Below are 19,358 nucleotides of genomic sequence, written 5' to 3' on the forward strand. Positions count from 1 at the left end.
GCCCACTTGGGTATGGTTCACTTTCGGACCTGACCAATGTGCTCCAAAGCAAGACGTTGAAACATGGCTGAAGGGAAATATATGCAATTACAGCAAAGATAGACATTCTGACAATGGTAAATTTTAAAATACTAAAACGTATTGAGTGCCAAGACACGACTGGTGTGAATAAAATTCCAGCATCTGACTTAAGTCTGAGTTGGTGATAACATGTGGATGTATCTGGGCTTGTGTATGTGTATCATAATGTGTGTGTCCATGTTAGTTGAGACGTCCTCTGTGGCCAAAGCCTTTTAGTCCTGTAATTATCCGCAGCCCCCGCCCCCACAGCGCCCCCTACCTCTCCCCCAGGGACAGTCCACATGTGAGCTGTCTGCACCATTGACTTTGTTTGGCCACACACACACTAATGCATATGGTCGGGAGAGATTGTATCCTGCAAGTCTCTCACTGCTAAAAGGATTTGATGTTTTATTCCTGACTGAATTTAATTTATTTTTTACTCTTTTGCTCTCATGAACTTACTCAAGGCTTATTTCCACTGGCTGGTTTGGAGCAGATAGATACAGTCCAAAAGCGTCTCCACTGTCTTAATTAAGATGATCCATAGCAGACCCTGCAAGGTTTAGCTTCTAAAGCGTCTGGTTAACTTTTGGCTTCCGGAACGCCACAACGCCATAACGCCATAGCTCCATAGCTTTAGCCATGACTCACAGCGTAACACAAACTTGAATGTCTTTTACTGACCGGCAGACGTGGGCATCATGATGAAAACGTATAATTCAGGCACATTAGCTGTTCACGTAGGACGTAGCAGACCCTGAACCCAGAGCCAGAGACACATAGAGACACATTCAGCCATCGCGCTCATATTGGCCAGTCAACATTAACTTAACAAAATGTAACTAGACACATACATAAACTTAACTATGACTGACTCTTGCAACACGATCTTGATCTAGTTGGCGTTTTGCCTGATTATTTATCAAGTTATCATTGCACATCAGTTCAGGTATTCACCATTTAAGGTCTCAGGACATTTTCATCTTATAATCCCATTTTATCAACACAGAGACAGGAAAAAGGCTTTCAACAACTTTGCTCCTGTGGAACAAAATACAGAGACTTTTTAAATTAGATCATTTCAAGATTTTAATGATTTTAAAGAACTGGTCAAGCACTCGCAGTGCTGATGCACTTTAAAAAAAATAAAAAAATCTGATATTATATGTGTAAATGTGGTTTTATGTATTGGTTCATTTTATTCCATTTTTGATTGATGTTTTAGTACCCTGTTTGATGTGTATTTTGTGTCGTGTTTCAACAGGGTACGCAATTCTCACTGGGGTTTCCCTGTATAGATAAATAAAATGAATGAATGAAAAATGAATCTAAATGTATCCTTTGTGTGTGGTGCGTGCTGAAACTTTGCCTTCATCCATGTAATCTTCCATAAAGCCACATTCTTATTAAAAATTCCACATCTGATACTGTACTTCCTGTCTTTGTTTTTAGACCCATCCTCAGACACACACTGTAAAAGACTGTTCCCATATCCCTTTGTTTCAGTAACACACAGTCCAAATAGTCTTTTTTCCAAATACTGAAGTTTGTTTGTGTCGGAATAATACATCTTTGTATCATGAAATTCCCCAAACTAAGACATTAAGCTTGAGACTTCCTGTGCGCCGGCCAGAGACAAATATAGCTGCTCTTTCACTGTTTACTGTTTGTAACTTGCTTAACGTGTTCTTATGGTGTTTTATTGCTTTTGTGGGGAAATTTGACCCATCCCTCAATGTCTTTGTAACTACCTGTCAGGAGCCATAAGTGACCCAAGGGACCCATTTCCAGGCGTTGAGTTTGGTTTGGGAATGAGACTCTATAACTGGAGGATTGGCTCGTTATTGTGTACTTTTATTTCTTATTATTGTTATTATACAGTGAGCAAAATAAATATTAGAACACCCTGCAATTTTGCAAGTTCTCCCACTTTTAAATGATGGAGGGTTCTGACATTTTCATTGTAGGTGCAGTTCTACTGTGAGACAGTAGAACTGCACCTACAATGAACATTTCAGACCCATCCATCATTTCTAAATGAGAACTTGGAAAATTGCAAGGTGTTTCAAATACTTTATTTCCACACTGTATCTACTAGTATTCAAGTAAAAGTGTTTAAGTACCAGTTTAAAAATGTAGTATTTCCCTTTGAGTGTTGAAATGCGTTGCCGTAAATAAAGCTAAATCAAAAGACTCGGACCTTCTTGGTGCTTTGAATTGCACATGGATTTTGGAAACTGTTAATGCATTAAATATAGTGATTTTGATGTAGCTGATTTTTGGTCAATAAAAGTTAACAGATTTATATTTATATATATTTGATTGGTCAGAACACGATATTCATTCAATTCATTTGGGCAAGATGCTAGTCAGTCCCTGTGAGGATGGAACACACAGCTCTATTACCTGCACTATCAGCACAGATGGGATCAGGGGCCCCCGTAGCTTTAGGCCTGGTCCGTACAATAGCGTGTTCCCCAAGAGACTCCTCCCTCTCCCTCTGCAGAAGTCTGAACTCCTCCGCTGCACCTGGCAACCCACACAGCCAAAAAAAACACACCAGCCCAACTCATTACCAAACCAAACATCATTTAACGGCTGTTGTTAGAGGATATAAGGAGACATACCGTGATTTTTTGTTAACTACAACATAAATAGATGGTCATTTGACATTTTGTTCATTGTAAACAGCAATATTGATTTATAACGGCTTAATAAATGAAACAGGGGACAATGACTTTCTATTTAAATCTACATATCTGATAAGCCCCGCCCTCTTCATAATGACGTTTTACCGTAACAAGCAGCAGATTAACATTTACATGTTTTTATTTTTGAAAAGTGGCTACTTGACATTTTAAAACTCTACATGTGTCACTCGGAGCCTTCATTTTCCAATTCATCAAAATCAAGTGCAGGGATGTGGGCGGGGACAGAGATGGGTGAAAACGGGAATTTTTGGAACACTTGAATATAAGGATACTCAAACAAGCAGGAATACATTTAAATATAACTTTGGGTAAATTAATGATAGGGAAAATCTGTTGTAACAAGTTTAAAAGCTCATTAAAGTTGATTTAAGATAATATGCCTCCTTTACCACAGTCGGTGTTTTCCCTTCACTGTTTTGGGTTCATTTGTATCAGTTTCCAGGTGGTAACTCTGCCCTGAAATGAAGCACAGGACTAAAGAGGAGATCATAGAGCAACACTCGCCCTGGATCACGTCTTTTCTGTTTGATGGAGAGAGTTCAGCTCGTACCCCGCGGCTCAAACAGGATCAGATGATTGTGAAAGGGGATTTCATGTCTGATGGATATTCAAAAACATAGAAGGAGTGTTTTTAGATACTCCAGGTAAAGAAGTATTTCACTGCAGAATCTGGCATGCTACTTCCATACATTTAACTTTTTGCTTATATTCATACTTTTTGCTAAATCAATCAAACTCAGATTAGATGACAAACGAGATAATTTGCCTCAGAACCAGGATTAGCTGGTTCAAATCACGTTCAATTCAGTTTGTTATTTGTTCTCCATCTGACTGAAACGTATACAGTATTTTAATCAGATGTTTATGCAAAACAAAAGTAGATAAAGAAAATTACAGACCAAAAATAGATAAATAAATCAACCAACAGGAAACAAACAAACAAGAACAAATGAATGAAGAGACAGCAGACGATTAAATGAAAAGACAACTTAAGGCAGCAGTAGCAGAGTTATCGTACATATCTTTTGTCATATCAGGCAGCTCTATTTGATAACGATAAATCTCATGTTTTATGGGTGATATGAGCCAATTTAACTTAATTTAACTTCTTTCTCTGTCATGTATATAAGAGCGATAATGGGTCAGACAGTATTGGGTTTAAATAATAGTACTTTATAAGCTTCTAAAATACGTTTAACATACATTTATCATTCAGTCAGTCTCAGTATAAACTAAAATGTCTGTGCCCTGACTTTAAGATAAGATAATAGGGAATGGAGGATAAAAATAAATAAATAAATAAAAAGATCAAAATAAAATAATAATGATAAAATAAAGTAGAGTAAAAATAGCGAGCATAAGACTAAATAATACTAATACTAATGGTAAGTAAACAAAACACTCTTATTTACATCAGTTATATGCACATGAATATGGCCTTAATTGCTTGTGAGGCTTTAAGGCTGCTCTTCTGCTTTTGTCCCGTGTCTCCAGAAAAATGTTCGGACCACTAAAAATATGACCATAGGGGGATTGAACCTTCAACCTGAGTCAAGAAGTGAGCCGCTGTCTGCCAACCCCCACGACAAGACATGAAGTGTTCCAACACAACAGCACAATCTGACCTGTGACATCATGAGGAGAAAATAGGTGACTTCCTGCCTCAGTCCAGTCTGTGTTATTCACAGTAATTATACACCAGGACTGGCTCACCACATGCCCCATAATTGTCTCTGGTGCAGTGGGAAGAGACCAATCTGCAGCTTTGGTTTTATGCAGATACAATGTCTGCATCATCCAATCATTTGGAACATTAACCATAAGCAGAGGTTGGTAGTTCTCAGTTACATTTAGCTTTTGGACTGCAGAATTATACTCCTACTCCAGTCATATTTTGTACAATGTTTCAGTTTGTTACTTGAATAAAAGAGTTGGGTCCTCTTCCCCCTGTGAGCAAAGTGACAAAAGCTTTACAATGATGAAATGATTTGAACATTTGTGTTTCTTGCAACACTACTTCACATTTGTTTTTATCATTTTGTACATTATTTAGAGCCGGGGTGCCTGACTTTTTTTTGTAAATGAGTGAATTTATGTTTTCCCCCACTGTAAAAACAGCACTTTTGGACAAAAATTAGACCACTGAGCGCTGTCGGCTGCTAAAAATAAAGTATTTTACTTCTTATTGACCAGGATGTAAGAACCTAAAGCAGCGCTGTGATTGGCTGTGCTTGGGTGGTCAACCCTAAAGCCTGAAGCACTCGCCTGAAAATTCATGCCTGTGTACACAAAGAGTTTGTGAGAGCTATGGACGAGTTACATAAATAACTACTTCCTCCCTTGGCAGATTTGAAAATTAGATACATCTATTTTTAAGTTTTGTCCTTTCTATCACCATATCAATGTTATGTCCAGTTAGTTACACTTATGGTGCGTTCAGACCGCGGCGTCAAGGCGTCGAGTTTGGTGTCCAGGACGTCAGTGTGTTCTGATCGTTCAAGCGTCAGACACTGGACGTGAACAAAGCTGAGGTGAACGTTTAGCGGCCGACGCAGCGCGACAACCAATCCCAGATTACGGTCCAGTGACACACCGTGAAACACAACAACTCCTCAGCCACGAATGTGTGTTAGGCGCCTGTGTTTGGGGCCTGTGTGTTAGGCGCCTGTGTGTTAGGCGCCTGTGCGTTAGGCGCCTGTGTGTTAGGCGCCCATGTGTTAGGAATCTGTGTGTTAAGCGCCTGTGTGTTAGGCGCCCGTGTATTAGGCGCCTGTGCGTTAGTCGCCTGTGCGTTAGGCGCCTGTGTGTTAGGCACCCGTGTGTTAGGCGCCTGTGTGCTAGGCGCCTGTGCGTTAGGCGCCTGTGTGTTAGGCGCCCGTGTGTTAGGAATCTGTGTGTTAAGCGCCTGTGTGTTAGGCGCCCGTGTATTAGGCGCCTGTGCGTTAGTCGCCTGTGCGTTAGGCGCCTGTGTGTTAGGCGCCCGTGTGTTAGGGCCCGTGTGTTAGGCGCCTGTGCGTTAGTCGCCTGTAAGTTAGGCGCCTGTGTGTTAGGCGCCTATGTGTTAGGCGCCTGTGTTAGGCGCCTGTACGTTAGGCGCCTGTGTGTTAGGCATCTGTGTGTTAAGCGCCTATGTGTTAGGCGCTTGTGTGTTAGGCATCTGTGTGTTAAGCGCCTGTGTGTTAGGCGCCTGTGTGTTGTGCGCCTGTGTGTTAGGCGCCTGTGTGTTAGGCATCTGTGTGTTAGGCGCCTGTGTGTTAGGCGCCTGTGTGTTAGGAATCTGTGTGTTAAGCGCCTGTGTTTGGCGCCTGTGTTTGGCGCCTGTGTGTTAGGCGTCTGTGTGTTAGGCGCCCGTGTATTAGGCGCCTGTGCGTTTGTCGCCTGTGCGTTATGCGCCTGTGTGTTAGGCGCCTGTGTGTTAGGCGCCCGTGTGTTAGGCGCCTGTGCTTTAGTCGCCTGTAAGTTAGGCGCCTGTGTGTTAGGCGCCTATGTGTTAGGCGCCTGTGTTAGGCGCCTGTGCGTTAGGCGCCTGTGTGTTAGGCATCTGTGTGTTAAGCGCCTGTGTGTTAGGCGCCTGTGTGTTAGGCATGTGTGTGTTAAGCGCCTGTGTGTTAGGCGCCTGTGTGTTGTGTGCCTGTGCGTTAGGCGCCTGTGTGTTAGGCATCTGTGTGTTATGCGCCTGTGTGTTATGCGCCTGTGTGTTATGCGCCTGTGCGTTAGGCATCTGTGTGTTAAGCGCCTATGTGTTATGCGCCTGTGTGTTAGGCGCCTGTGTGTTAGGCGCCTGTGCGTTAGGCATCTGTGTGTTAAGCGCCTGTGTGTTATGCGCCTGTGTGTTAGGCGCCTGTGTGTTAGGCATCTGTGTGTTATGCGCCTGTGTGTTATGCGCCTGTGTGTTAGGCATCTGTGTGTTAAGCGCCTGTGTGTTATGCGCCTGTGTGTTAGGCGCCTGTGTGTTAGGCATCTGTGTGTTAGGCGCCTGTGTGTTAGGCATCTGTGTGTTAGGCGCCTGTGTGTTAGGCATCTGTGTGTTAGGCGCCTGTGTGTTAGGCGCCTGTGTGTTAGGCGCCTGTGTGTTAGGCGCCTGTGTGTTAGGCGCCTGTGTGTTAGGCGCCTGTGTGTTAGGCATCTGTGTGTTAGGCGCCTGTGTGTTAGGCGCCTGTGTGTTAGGCGCCTGTGTGTTAGGCGCCTGTGTGTTAGGCGCCCGTGTGCATCCTGAAGACAGACACTTCGGACACGCTTCTGTCTTCAAGATGCATTGGCGCCAAGTGTGAATCTGACACCGCGTTGTGAACGCTGCATTACTTAGTAGTTATTTTATGAATCACTACTTTGTGCTTCTTGAGTAATATTATTTTGAAATGACGTTACTCTAACTTCAGTAAAACTTCTAGCTTCTTTACCACCTCTGACTTTAAGTTTAGTCATGTTTATTACAATAAAAAAATGAATTCGGCCAATTTTTGCCATTCATCCAAGTCATGTTAAATGTATTTGATTTGATTGTATTGTCAGTACTTATTTTTGAATGATTGTTAAATGATCAGGTTCCACTACAAAGTCATTTGCTTTGATGACACATTTGAGTCAATTTATTTCAAAGAAGACAAAGATTGTAAATAAGAATAAAACACAAATAAAATAGGATAATACTTACTTCACCACTGCAAATTTAATGATGATTAGTTTGAATGACCTTGAATGTTTTATCCGCCAGGTCAGATCTGTGGAGCGGCGACCCACTCATGGTAAGAATGTAATTTTTTTGCAAATAACAATTAAAACCCTTTAATACTAAACAAACAAAAACAAAGTACAACAACAAAGCAGTTATCTAAACAACAGCAGTTTTTATTTTTATTTTTGAATCTGAAAATCGTGCACAAATTTCCTTCCGCTTCACAATTGTGTTCCTGCTTTGTGTTGTACTTTCACCAAAAATGCTAATGCAATTTACTCACATTTGTGGTCATGATGTGACATGTGGAAATGTTCCAGGTTATGAATAGTTTTGAAAGCCACTGTTCATAAGACCTTTTATGTAAATATAAATCTGAAAAAGGTTAGAGCCAGGTTTAAAATGTGATCTACAGATTTTTTTATATTTTAAATGTTTGTGTAAAGTAGATCTCTCTTTTTATACAGAGAAGTACAATAAGTGTGTATTCTGGATCTCCAAAGATGGATTTAAAACTGCAACTTTCGCCTCTGAATAAATCAGACTTAGAATAAGAATCCTTCTGTACAATCCATCATAATCTTGTTAAATCCAAGACTGTAAAGTTTGGTGTGTGTAGAGTTTGGGCTGATCTGTCTCTGTGGCAGGGAAAGGCATTTGGAGGAAACAATGTCCCACATGAATGCAAGTGGATTCAATTAAGTAATAGAACATCTTTAGAAGCAGATTGGAGAAAGTTGTTTTAAAAAAGCTTTTGGGAGTATTTTCTGAAATGTGACAAATGATTATATGAAAGTTGCACTGCAAAAAAGTGTAAGCAAACCCAATGACAGAGCATTTTCAGCCTGTACAACCTCAAGTATCAGGTATACAGTATGTAGAGCAGGCCCAGCATGGCTCTGCACCACACTCTGGTTCAAATAATACATCTAATCTATAGCCTATCTAACCAAGCAGTTGTCTTTCTCTAAAACATTTTTAAACGTATTTCATTCATAACAAAATAAGAGTTTTGCCAGAATATCCCACCTTAAAACACCATATGCAGTACTTCAGGCTATGCACAAGTTTGAATAACCCAAATCCTTCCGCTCTGAGCTTTAAATACTAAAATAAGGTCACATCATTTGTTTGGTCACGCGTTAATCCGCTTGTCCTCCACCATTTCCTTTTTTTTTTTTTTATTTCAATCATATCACGGCACCTGGACCACGGACACAGAGCGCGCGCGCCACGGCTGCCCAGATGTCTCCCTCCATCCAAACTCACTGACCTACATCCTCTCTCTCCTCTCTCCTCTCTCCTCTCTCCTCTCTCCTCTCTCCTCTCTCCTCTCTCCTCTCTCCTCTCTCCTCTGCGTGCGCCCGCGTGCCTCTGCGTGCGTCTGCGTGCGCCCGCGTGCGTCTGCGTGCGTCAGGGCTGCGAGTGCAGGTAGTCCATTGGTGGAGGAGGAGACGGCAGAAGACGGCGCTGTGTGACCGGCGTGAGCGCGTGCGTAAAGGAGCGACTTTCCGCCCATCCATTCTATCCTCGCGCCGCTCTCTCCACCGTTTGGGACTCTTCCAAAAAATAAAAAAGAATTTCCAATGAACGCGGCGCGGGGACGTTTTACCCGGGTGTGACCGAGGAGGAGGTGAATGGGAACGCGCGCGCGCATCTCAGGACGAAGAGCCGAGCCACCAGCTTTCAGCGGAGCGATCCATGGAGTCCTTCTTTACGGAGGTATGTCTCATGTCTCATTAAAACCTTCTTCTTCTTCTCGATGTATTGGGCTGGATGCTGTGGACGCCGGGGATCAGGCTGTGGCCCGGGACAGGTGTTGTCTTAAAGCAAATACACATTCCATCGACTGGCCGTGCGTCTGGCGTGTCCAAATGTGTCAGGATTTGGGGTTTTGTCGCGGAAAAACGCTTGAAATTGGCCAAAGGAGAGGTGACAGGGGTGAAGCTGCACCGAGGCTGGATTAACGACAATCTGGGAACAATATGCTGCTGGTTCTTGTGGCTGGGAGTGGGATGGTGCATGCGTGGGGCAGGTGGGCTTGTACAGCAGTATTTACAGGGGAATGGGCCGGGCAGGCTGCGGTGATTGGAGAGCTCGTTTTGGGGCTGAAGGGGGAGGTAAAAGAAGGGGCCCGTGCACTTGGAACGTTGACAGAATAATGGAGGAGGGTCGGGTGTTTTAGAGGTGAGAAAGATGGGAACGGAACTGGTAAAGATGTGTGTATTGGGCTCGTGCTTTTTATTTACCAGTCATAATAATTAATTAAGTCGATGTTTAAAAATCACAATAGAATCATCTTTGTTATAATTGTAATGGTTGTCTGGACTGTACAGGTGCGTTCACACTTGTCACTACATCCAAATACTGGGACTAAACTGGCACTAAAACAGGAACTACTGTCACACTTTGACCCGTTTTAGTCCAGGTTTGGTCCTGTTCTTGTCCAGGATTTAATTTGGAGTTTAGGCCTGGTGCAAGTGTGAACGCATCCCAAATCTGGACTACTAGGACTAAACCAGGGACTACCACAAAGCAGGAATAGGCTGCATGTTGCCTCAATCTGGGCCAAAGCAAGGACCAAAACAGAGCAAGCAAAAGATAAAAAAAAAACAAAAAAGTAGAGCAAAAATTATGATAAATAATATTATAGTTTGGTGGTATATATTATATATTTGGAAGTCTTCATTCAAGGTATTTAAACCTTTGTCTGATTAAACTGTTTAAAAATAATCTCTTCTCTAAATATCTCCTTCCCGCGCGACCGTGTTTTGTTGTTGTTGTTGTTTTAGGGCGACCGTGTTTTGTTGTTGTTGTTGTTTTAGGGCGACCGTGTTTTGTTGTTGTTGTTGTTTTAGGGCGACCGTGTTTTGTTGTTGTTGTTGTTTTAGGGCGACCGTGTTTTGTTGTTGCTGTTGTTTTAGGGCGACCGTGTTTTGTTGTTGTTGTTGTTTTAGGGCGACCGTGTTTTGTTGTTGTTGTTGTTTTAGGGCGACCGTGTTTTGTTGTTGTTGTTGTTTTAGGGCGACCGTGTTTTGTTGTTGTTGTTGTTTTAGGGCGACCGTGTTTTGATCGCGATTCTTTTAGACTTTGTTCTTTAGACTTTATTAAACCCCCTCCTCCCTGTACCTCCGTCACCTAGCAACAGAGAGACCCGCCGCTAATGCTGATGCTAACGCTAATGCTGATGCTAACGCTAATGCTAAGACCACGGCACGAGAGGAAATGTTCCATCAAAATAAAAGAGGAAGAGGAAGTGAAGGCATTCATTGCGCCCCTGCTGGCTAATAGTGAAAATACACAATATCTGCAATGCACTTTTTTCATGGCGTCTCGAGGAGAATATAATCCATGAGTTTCAAACAAATCAGACAATGTTGAGTTTTTCACACAGTGGGTAGGGGGCGCTATAGAGTACATTTGTTACAAGGGTATTAATTGTTTCCAATCAGATCATAAAACGCATTAGTGAGTGAAATATGAGCTCCGTAGATCAATGCCATTAGGCGTGAAAAACAGGAAATTAAGCCTTTTTTGAGGGCGTGTTACACGGAGACCGTAAGGAATATCAATTTTAAAAATATATATTTATTACATTTCAATGTCTTTAGATGCGAAAAACCTAGGACAAGTAGGATTTTGAAAAAAAAAAGTCAAACATGGCGGTGCCACTTTGATTCGACATGGCTGACTTCCTGTTTATCATAGAGCGATGCTGCCAGGTGTGTGTTTACTCGTCAAAGGTCAGAGGTCAAAGGTAGCTCTATCACTGTCCCAAGTCTCATGTGCCTAGGCCAAAGATTAAGCGTTTCATGTTTTTTCTTTTTTGAACTAGTCGGCACTGTTGCGACGGGCGTTCTCACAACCTCCATTTTATTGGAGTTCGGGCCGAGCCGATCGCGTCTATGTCCCCATGTGTGACCTATGACCCCATGTGTGACATTCATCAATGTTCAGGGGGTCAAAAATGCCCGAGTTGTGGCAAAATGACCATGAATAATAATACTCTGCGCATTCCATTCCATGCAATGGCTCAAGCCAATGATTATAATTACTTGACATATTTACAGTTTTGATGATTATATATATTGAGCAAGTAGTGGTTTAACAAAGAAATACTGCTGTTAAAATGTATTTGGTTCTTAACAATGACATATTGCAGAATATACGTGTTTCGCTAAATTGTGATGTTATCGAATCGTGAGGCATGTATCGTGTGTCGCATGGAATCATGAGGGACACTGTGATTCCCAGAACGAGTACGATGGAAATAATCCTTTGATTAGTTGACTAATTGAAAAAAAGAAGCGATGGCTGACTAGTTAAGTGCTGTAATAATCGTCAGCTACAGCCGTTCTCTGAAGACACTCCTCCATCTGTCACTCCTAAAGTGTTGATTTGTGTCCACATGGCTCTTGCTCACAATATCCGCCCTCTCTATACAAGCTCCTTACCCCCCTCCCCCCCTCCCCCAGTTAATCTGATATGGCTTTAAATGTCTCTCACACATTGGGGCAGAAAATGATGTCATGCCATTTTTTGTGTGTCTTTGGTTGTTGATGGATTTGCATTTGGGAAAGTCGCGGCGACTTTGGTTTGGGGATAAATTAAGAACTTCTAAGCCTCTATTTTATCTGTTTGCATGATCCAGTTATGGAATAGGATCATTTCCTTGTTCTTAAATGTCTTTTGTGACCGGTTTGCTTTAGAATGATTGAATGGCGGAGTACATTTCCATCGTCTGGGCTTGGTCTTCATAAACAGATGACTGAAGACAACTCATCTTTTCTTAATAATACAATCTAAATCATGCCTGAATTATTCTTTTTTTAATTATGAGGCTATACTCAGCAGTTTAAAAAAAGTTGGTTTGTAATTCCAAGTTTGTGTTGCTGTGAGACGTGATCGAAGCTAACGAGAAACAACTGATTTGTCGAAAACCGGAAGTTTCCTTTTCTGTTTATTTCGCTTCTCTGCGTCTCTACATCGTATTTTAATGTCTTTTTATTCGGCAACATCACATTTTAGATTATTGTTTATCATCAATAGATTATTGCGAGAAGAAACATCATGACACCATGACCAAACAAAAGTGAAATCCTTTATTTTCTTTCATTTAAATACATACTAGTATGTGACCAGTTTTATCAAATTAAACTTTCTGAATGATGATTTAAAGTTAATGTAACATAAACGGATAGATATAAATGTTTTTTGTTTTTACATAGGTTTACTTTTTTAGAGTTTAGAATGAATTAATTTAACTTAATATTGATTTTAAAATGGTCACGATTGTCATTTTTGGTTCTTATTGTGTCCAGAGTAATCACGACTATTGATTAACAGAACGATCTTGACTTACTCTTTATGTAACTCATTCAAATTACAATTTTCCGTTTATATCGTTTTCTATTGAGTCTATAGCGTTCTCTCTTGTCCAGTCATCTCTAAAACGTGCGGGAGCCAAAGAGAACACGCCCTCTTTGGAATCTAGACCTCACAGTGGACACAAAACGACCCAGTGGAAACACGCCTTTAACTGAGCACCATGCTGTACCCAGAGACACAGATTTGGGGATAGTTTCATGATCAGGCGTAACTTGCTGGTGGATTCGTTTATAGGAATCAAACCTGGGACCTTCAGGCTGTGAGGCAAAATGCCACCAGCTCGATGACGTGTTAGATAGTGCAAAGCGGCTCACATGGCACTCAAGACAGCCTGTATTTAAGTGAAGTAGAGTAGCTTAAATTGCCCAGAGTGAATGAAAGATGGCTTGTCTATCAGGGCCACAGTGTTAACCCCGCAATTATGTGTTGATTGCTCAGAGTGAAACCTCCCACAACCTGAAGATGGTTCAAAATATGTAAAGGAATCGTTCCACTTGAGAAAATATGAGAATGTTTACCTCTGTGTGTTTTGAGATCACAGATACAAGTTACTTTCAGTTAACGTTGGAGTGACGCTGTGGAGGAAATACACTGGTTTTGAAAGAATGATCCAAACGGCCACAAATGGGATGGTGAATTTGGGTTTGAATAATGGCACTTGGCTAATGTGAATAGTGGATTTTGCGTTTGTTGATGTTGGATTGTGTGACTGTATTATGTTTAGTTTGTTTGTGTGTGTGAAAAAAACATCGATACTAAAACGAATATAAAAACTAGATACCTGTTTGAGCTTAATATATCACATCAGCAAAGTTTGACCTTTTTTGAGCTTTAGAATAAGACCACAACGTCGACTAAAGACAGTACTATTATTTTGAGTTGCATTTTTAATTATTGTTGTATTAACAATGGAGAATATTCCTTAGTATCAATTTTTTTTTAAATGTTACTAACAATAATGCACAATAATCACAGAGATTACGGTGGATTCAATATAGTTTAAAACTGAGCTGAAACAGGTCAGAATTCTTAGGTAGAATTCACATGAAACAAAAACTGGCACACAATTCAACATCAACAAATGTGAGATCAATATCCTCAGAAAGTGGTGCCGTTATTCAACACAAAAGACTACTACTTTGCTACTATTTTTGTGGTAATTTTCTTCTTCTTCTTGTTCTGTCTGGGTGATTTTTTTTGTTCAATTTTCTATTTTCAGAAAACTTTTCCTTGTTCAATTCATGTAATAAAATACACTGAATGACAACACTGCACATAGCAACAGCCAAATCCTCTCTCTTTTGTCTGCTCCACTTGTCACTCTGTCCGTTTGATACATTGATTGCTTTATTGATCCCCAGAGCTCCATAATAACCAGTCTGTAGCCCAAAGCCAGACACTCGCCCCGAAACGGTCTTCACGGTCCTACAGATCAGGGAAGTGACGCCACTATTTATATTAAAGCTCAAACCGAGACCAAACCGAGACCAAACCGAGACCAAACCGAGACCAAACCGAGACCAAACCGAGACCAAACCGAGACCAAACCGAGACCAAACCAAGACCAAACCAAGACCAAACCAAGACCAAACCAAGACTAAACCAAGACCAAATCAAGACTAAACTAAGACTAAACCAGGTCTAAACAAGAGGACACCAGAGCAAACCCAGGACAGAAGACAGAGACGAAGACCTAAACCAAGATTGGACCAGGAATTATTGGACAAAATGAAGTCTAAACCAGGACTACCGAGATAGATCAACTATAAATAAACATGTACTAACCAGGAAATAAACCAGGACTTTATAAGGATCACAATAAAAAACAAAGATCACTAAACCGACTACTACTATACAAATGAAACTACTACAACCGCTACTAAAATAAACCTAAACCTAGAAATCTCCCGAACTTAATCCTAAATCAGTACCAGGACTAAAACAGGTCGAAACAAAAACTGGTGTCATCCGATAACATTGCCTACTCAGCAGATTCTGGGGTGGACTCATAACTGCCCTATATCGCTGCGGTAGGACTCTGTATCGCTCATATATCCAAAACACATGCCTACTCTTCTCATCTGTCACTATTTGCCTCGAAAGAAATGAGTCAAGATGGCCTTAACTGCGGGCAGGAGCAGAGGAGCGGCCAAGCATCAAATGTCACAGGGACATTATGTATTTTTTTTACTTACATCACATATGGAGGAAAATGTTACGATTGTTATTTATAGAAACAGAATCAAGCCGTACATTAAAGGAGACGTATGATTATTTTTGAACAGGTATTTTGTATTCAACTGTAACATTTGTAGATCACTATTATATATGTTGTTCATTGTAAACAGCAATATTGATCTAAAACGGCTAGAAATGTTAAGAACTGATAAGCCCGGCCTCTTCATAGTGTCATTTACTGTACATATTTTGGCTATGACATTTTAGAATACTAGATGTATCACACGTAGTCTTCATTTTGTCCACAATCACAACTAAGTGTAGAGAAGTGGGCGGATATAGGGGGTAGGTGAACTTTATGAGCACCCAAGCCTCAGACAATACAGGATTAATCAAATATGTAGGAATCAATCAACATGCAACTCTTGAGTATGCTCATACTTAAAATGTCCCCTTTAATAACAAAACAATGGAGCTCAACAGTGACCGCCCACCGCCTGGTTTCGGAAGGACGTTTTTGAAATTTGCTGAACTTTAGGTTTTACATGTGTTTTTTGGACTGAAAACAACCACATTACAGACATTAGTTACCACATAACTGCTTAGCCTCTTTTGTGCCCTTAAACCCTTAACATAGAGTTTTGTCTGAATATCAATGATAAAACTGAATGGTAAATGTACCTCCAGAACGACAGTGGGCGGGGCGTGACTGTTGAGCATTGTCTAAATGTAATATTGCCTGTTGTTGGCTGAACTATGGAAGCTTACATTAAAAATACCTTATTATTATTATTAGCCCATAATTAGCATTCCCACAGTTTTCTTTTAGGGAATGGTATTGACTCATGCTGCAATACAACTGTGACAATAGTCCAAGTCCTCCGTCTGCCGTCTCAATGTCTCTGAGGACATGGGTCGAGGTCTGCAGTCTCGTGGGACTTGTACTTGTGACAATATCAAATTAGCATTTATATTACCCAACCAAACATATGCATACTCTGTCTAGCATCCTGTCTAAATCCACGCAATTTTCCTAACCAACAAAGACATCTCTATATTGGCTTGGTTTCCATGGCAAAATACTTAAATTTATGTTATTTACAAACCATCCCTAAGGAGGTCAGCAATGCGGCCCACTCCGATGCCCGCTGTGGTTGTGGGACAAATAAAGGTTCTCTTATCTTATTTTGAAGGCGCTGTACCTGGATTTTACTACTTGCCTAAAAAAACTTGTATTCCTCCCTTTCTCTGGCATTCCTAGCGTTCTTTATTCACCGTGATTTCATAAGCGCTTTTCAACTACAACATACTAACAGTGCACTCGATGTAGACAGGACACAGGGGTCTCATTTTGCCCCTAAGAGCAAATATATAACACATCGGTGCCAGGGAAAAAATGTTTTGCTCAACTACATAAAACACGGTTTAAGTAAGCATCCTGCTCATTTTTACCATAGACTTACATGGTGACATTAGGAATTAGGCACAATGGAGGCTGTGTGATAATGTAAATAACAAGGTGGTTCTGAGTCCAAAAACACATTTAAAACTTAAAATTCAGACACAGAATATAAATAAATGTTTGGTGATGATGGTTTTTGTTGTGTTTAATTACCTCTTAGCTGATTATCCCTCTGCAAATGTTCTATGTGAAAGTAGAAAAAGCTTCAGTTGTAGTCATCTGGACTCAGTTTGAAAAAAATATATTTATTTTTTCAAACTGAGTCCAGATGACTACAACTGAAGCTTTTTCTACTATGGAACACGCCTGGACGAATGAGGGATTACACCGACATATTTCTATGTGAAAGATTTATGGTAAATGTACTTCTGGAACCACTGTTAAAGGTGCCATAACATGCTTTTTTCACGTTTCGTAGTCTATCCTAAGTGTATAATTGATAATAATAAGGGTTGTGCAATACCCTTAACATAATAGTTAAGAAATATCACCCAGACCTTGGACCCCCTCACCAACCCGGAAATGCAGACGGTTTGGTTTGATATTCGCCCCCACCCTTGAGAAGAGCGATCTGGCTCCCCCGCCCAACCCGTGACGTAGTCTCAGAGAGCGTGTGTGTGCCCCGCCCAACCCGTGACGTAGTCTCAGAGAGCGTGTGTGTGCCCCGCCCAACCCGTGACGTAGTCTCAGAGAGCGTGTGTGTGCCCCGCCCAACCCGTGACGTAGTCTCAGAGCGTGTGTGTGTGCCCCGCCCAACCGTGACGTAGTCTCAGAGAGCGTGTGTGTGCCCCGCCCACCCGTGACGTAGTCTCAGAGCGCGTGTGTGTGCCCCGCCCACCCGTGACGTAGTGTGTCCCCCTGTCTGCTGTCTGCTCCGTGCTGCGCTGCTCCTGCAGCACAGATATATCTATAGATCTAAGTCTTATGTCCATCGCGCTCTTATTTCCTGGTTTTTCGGTATCGGATAGAACTTCTCTCCGTTTATTTTCCAGCAACTGCCTCATAAACCTTCACCATTGTGATAATAGTAAAGAGTGCGATATCATTAATGAAGTTTTGGGCCTCTTTGAGCCGTGTTTCCTCGTAAATCGAAGCAGAAAAACTCCGGAATGGGCTTGTGGGGAGACAGCAGCGCGGAGCCGGGGGGAAGAGGGCGGGACGCGGCAGGCGGGAGGCGGGAGGGGAGGGGGGGGGGGGGGAGGGGGGTGGAGAGGGGGGATGATGACGCGTACTTGCCCTTATGATGCGGTCTTGCCCCACCGCCCGTCAGTTTGGAGATTGGAGGAAAGGAGATAGTCTGTAATATAGCTCAACACTGCGTGAATCAATCAAAAAAACACTGGGTACATATATGAAGCACAAATAGCAATGTAAGAAGGTTAAAAGCTCTGAAAAGTCGATTTTGCATGTTATGGGACCTTTAATATCCTTACTCCGAACAATAATGTGATCTCGACCACAGTGCTGCCCACAGCGCCCCCTTCAGGCTGGGTGTGCAGCTCAGCAGAAGCTCTACAGTCACTGGAGATGTGTGACCTACATTCAGAGCATTGGTTCTGCTCTCTCGCTCTCTCGCTCTCTCGCTCTCTCGCTCCCTCGCTCCCTCGCTCCCTCGCTCACTCGCTCTCTCGCTCCCTCGCTCCCTCGCTCCCTCGCTCCCTCGCTCCCTCGCTCTCTCGCTCTCTCGCTCCCTCGCTCCCTCGCTCACTCGCTCTCTCGCTCCCTCGCTCCCTCGCTCCCTCCCTCCCTCGCTCCCTCGCTCTCTCGCTCTCTCGCTCCCTCGCTCTCTCGCTCTCTCGCTCCCTCGCTCCCTCGCTCACTCGCTCTCTCGCTCCCTAGCTCCCTCGCTCCCTCGCTCCCTCGCTCCCTCGCTCACTCGCTCACTCGCTCTCTCGCTCTCTCGCTCTCTCGCTCCCTCGCTCTCTCGCTCTCTCGCTCTCTCGCTCCCTCGCTCTCTCGCTCCCTCGCTCCCTCGCTCCCTCGCTCTCTCGCTCACTCGCTCCCTCGCTCCCTCGCTCTCTCGCTCACTCGCTCTCTCGCTCTCTCGCTCCCTCGCTCTCTCGCTCCCTCGCTCCCTCGCTCCCTCGCTCACTCGCTCTCTCGCTCTCTCGCTCTCTCGCTCTCTCGCTCTCTCGCTCTCTCGCTCTCTCGCTCTCTCGCTCCCTCGCTCTCTCGCTCTCTCGCTCTCTCGCTCCCTCGCTCTCTCGCTCTCTCGCTCTCTCGCTCTCTCGCTCCCTCGCTCTCTCGCTCCCTCGCTCTCTCGCTCCCTCGCTCCCTCGCTCTCTCGCTCTCTCGCTCCCTCGCTCCCTCGCTCCCTCGCTCTCTCGCTCTCTCGCTCCCTCGCTACCTCGCTCTCTCGCTCTCTCGCTCTCTCGCTCTCTCGCTCTCTCGCTCCCTCGCTCTCTCGCTCTCTCGCTCCCTCGCTCTCTCGCTCCCTCGCTCTCTCGCTCCCTCGCTCTCTCGCTCCCTCGCTCCCTCGCTCCCTCGCTCCCTCGCTCCCTCGCTCTCTCGCTCTCTCGCTCTCTCGCTCCCTCGCTCTCTCGCTCTCTCGCTCTCTCGCTCCCTCGCTCTCTCGCTCTCTCGCTCTCTCGCTCTCTCGCTCCCTCGCTCTCTCGCTCCCTCGCTCCCTCGCTCCCTCGCTCTCTCGCTCCCTCGCTCCCTCGCTCTCTCGCTCCCTCGCTCCCTCGCTCCCTCGCTCTCTCGCTCTCTCGCTCCCTCGCTCCCTCGCTCTCTCGCTCTCTCGCTCTCTCGCTCCCTCGCTCTCTCGCTCCCTCGCTCCCTCGCTCTCTCGCTCTCTCGCTCTCTCGCTCTCTCGCTCCCTCGCTCTCTCGCTCCCTCGCTCTCTCGCTCCCTCGCTCTCTCGCTCTCTCGCTCCCTCGCT

The 19,358-nt window shown here is 43.5% G+C and overlaps 1 protein-coding gene across 1 annotated transcript in view; it reads left to right on the forward strand.

The window, feature by feature from the left end:
- The first annotated feature begins 8,880 nt into the window (after positions 1-8,880).
- Positions 8,881-19,358, forward strand: part of myo10l1 (myosin X, like 1) — a 70,173-nt gene continuing 59,695 nt past the window's right edge. The window contains exon 1 of the mRNA XM_072457368.1: positions 8,881-9,171. Coding sequence (XP_072313469.1) covers positions 9,151-9,171 — 21 coding nt within the window. The 5' untranslated portion in view covers positions 8,881-9,150. The remainder of the gene's footprint in view (positions 9,172-19,358) is intronic.

The sequence above is a fragment of the Eucyclogobius newberryi genome, unplaced genomic scaffold (assembly GCF_026437365.1).
Source record: "Eucyclogobius newberryi isolate DKJ021-1_F unplaced genomic scaffold, fEucNew1.0.hap1 SCAF_21, whole genome shotgun sequence".
NCBI lineage: Eukaryota > Metazoa > Chordata > Actinopteri > Gobiiformes > Gobiidae > Eucyclogobius > Eucyclogobius newberryi.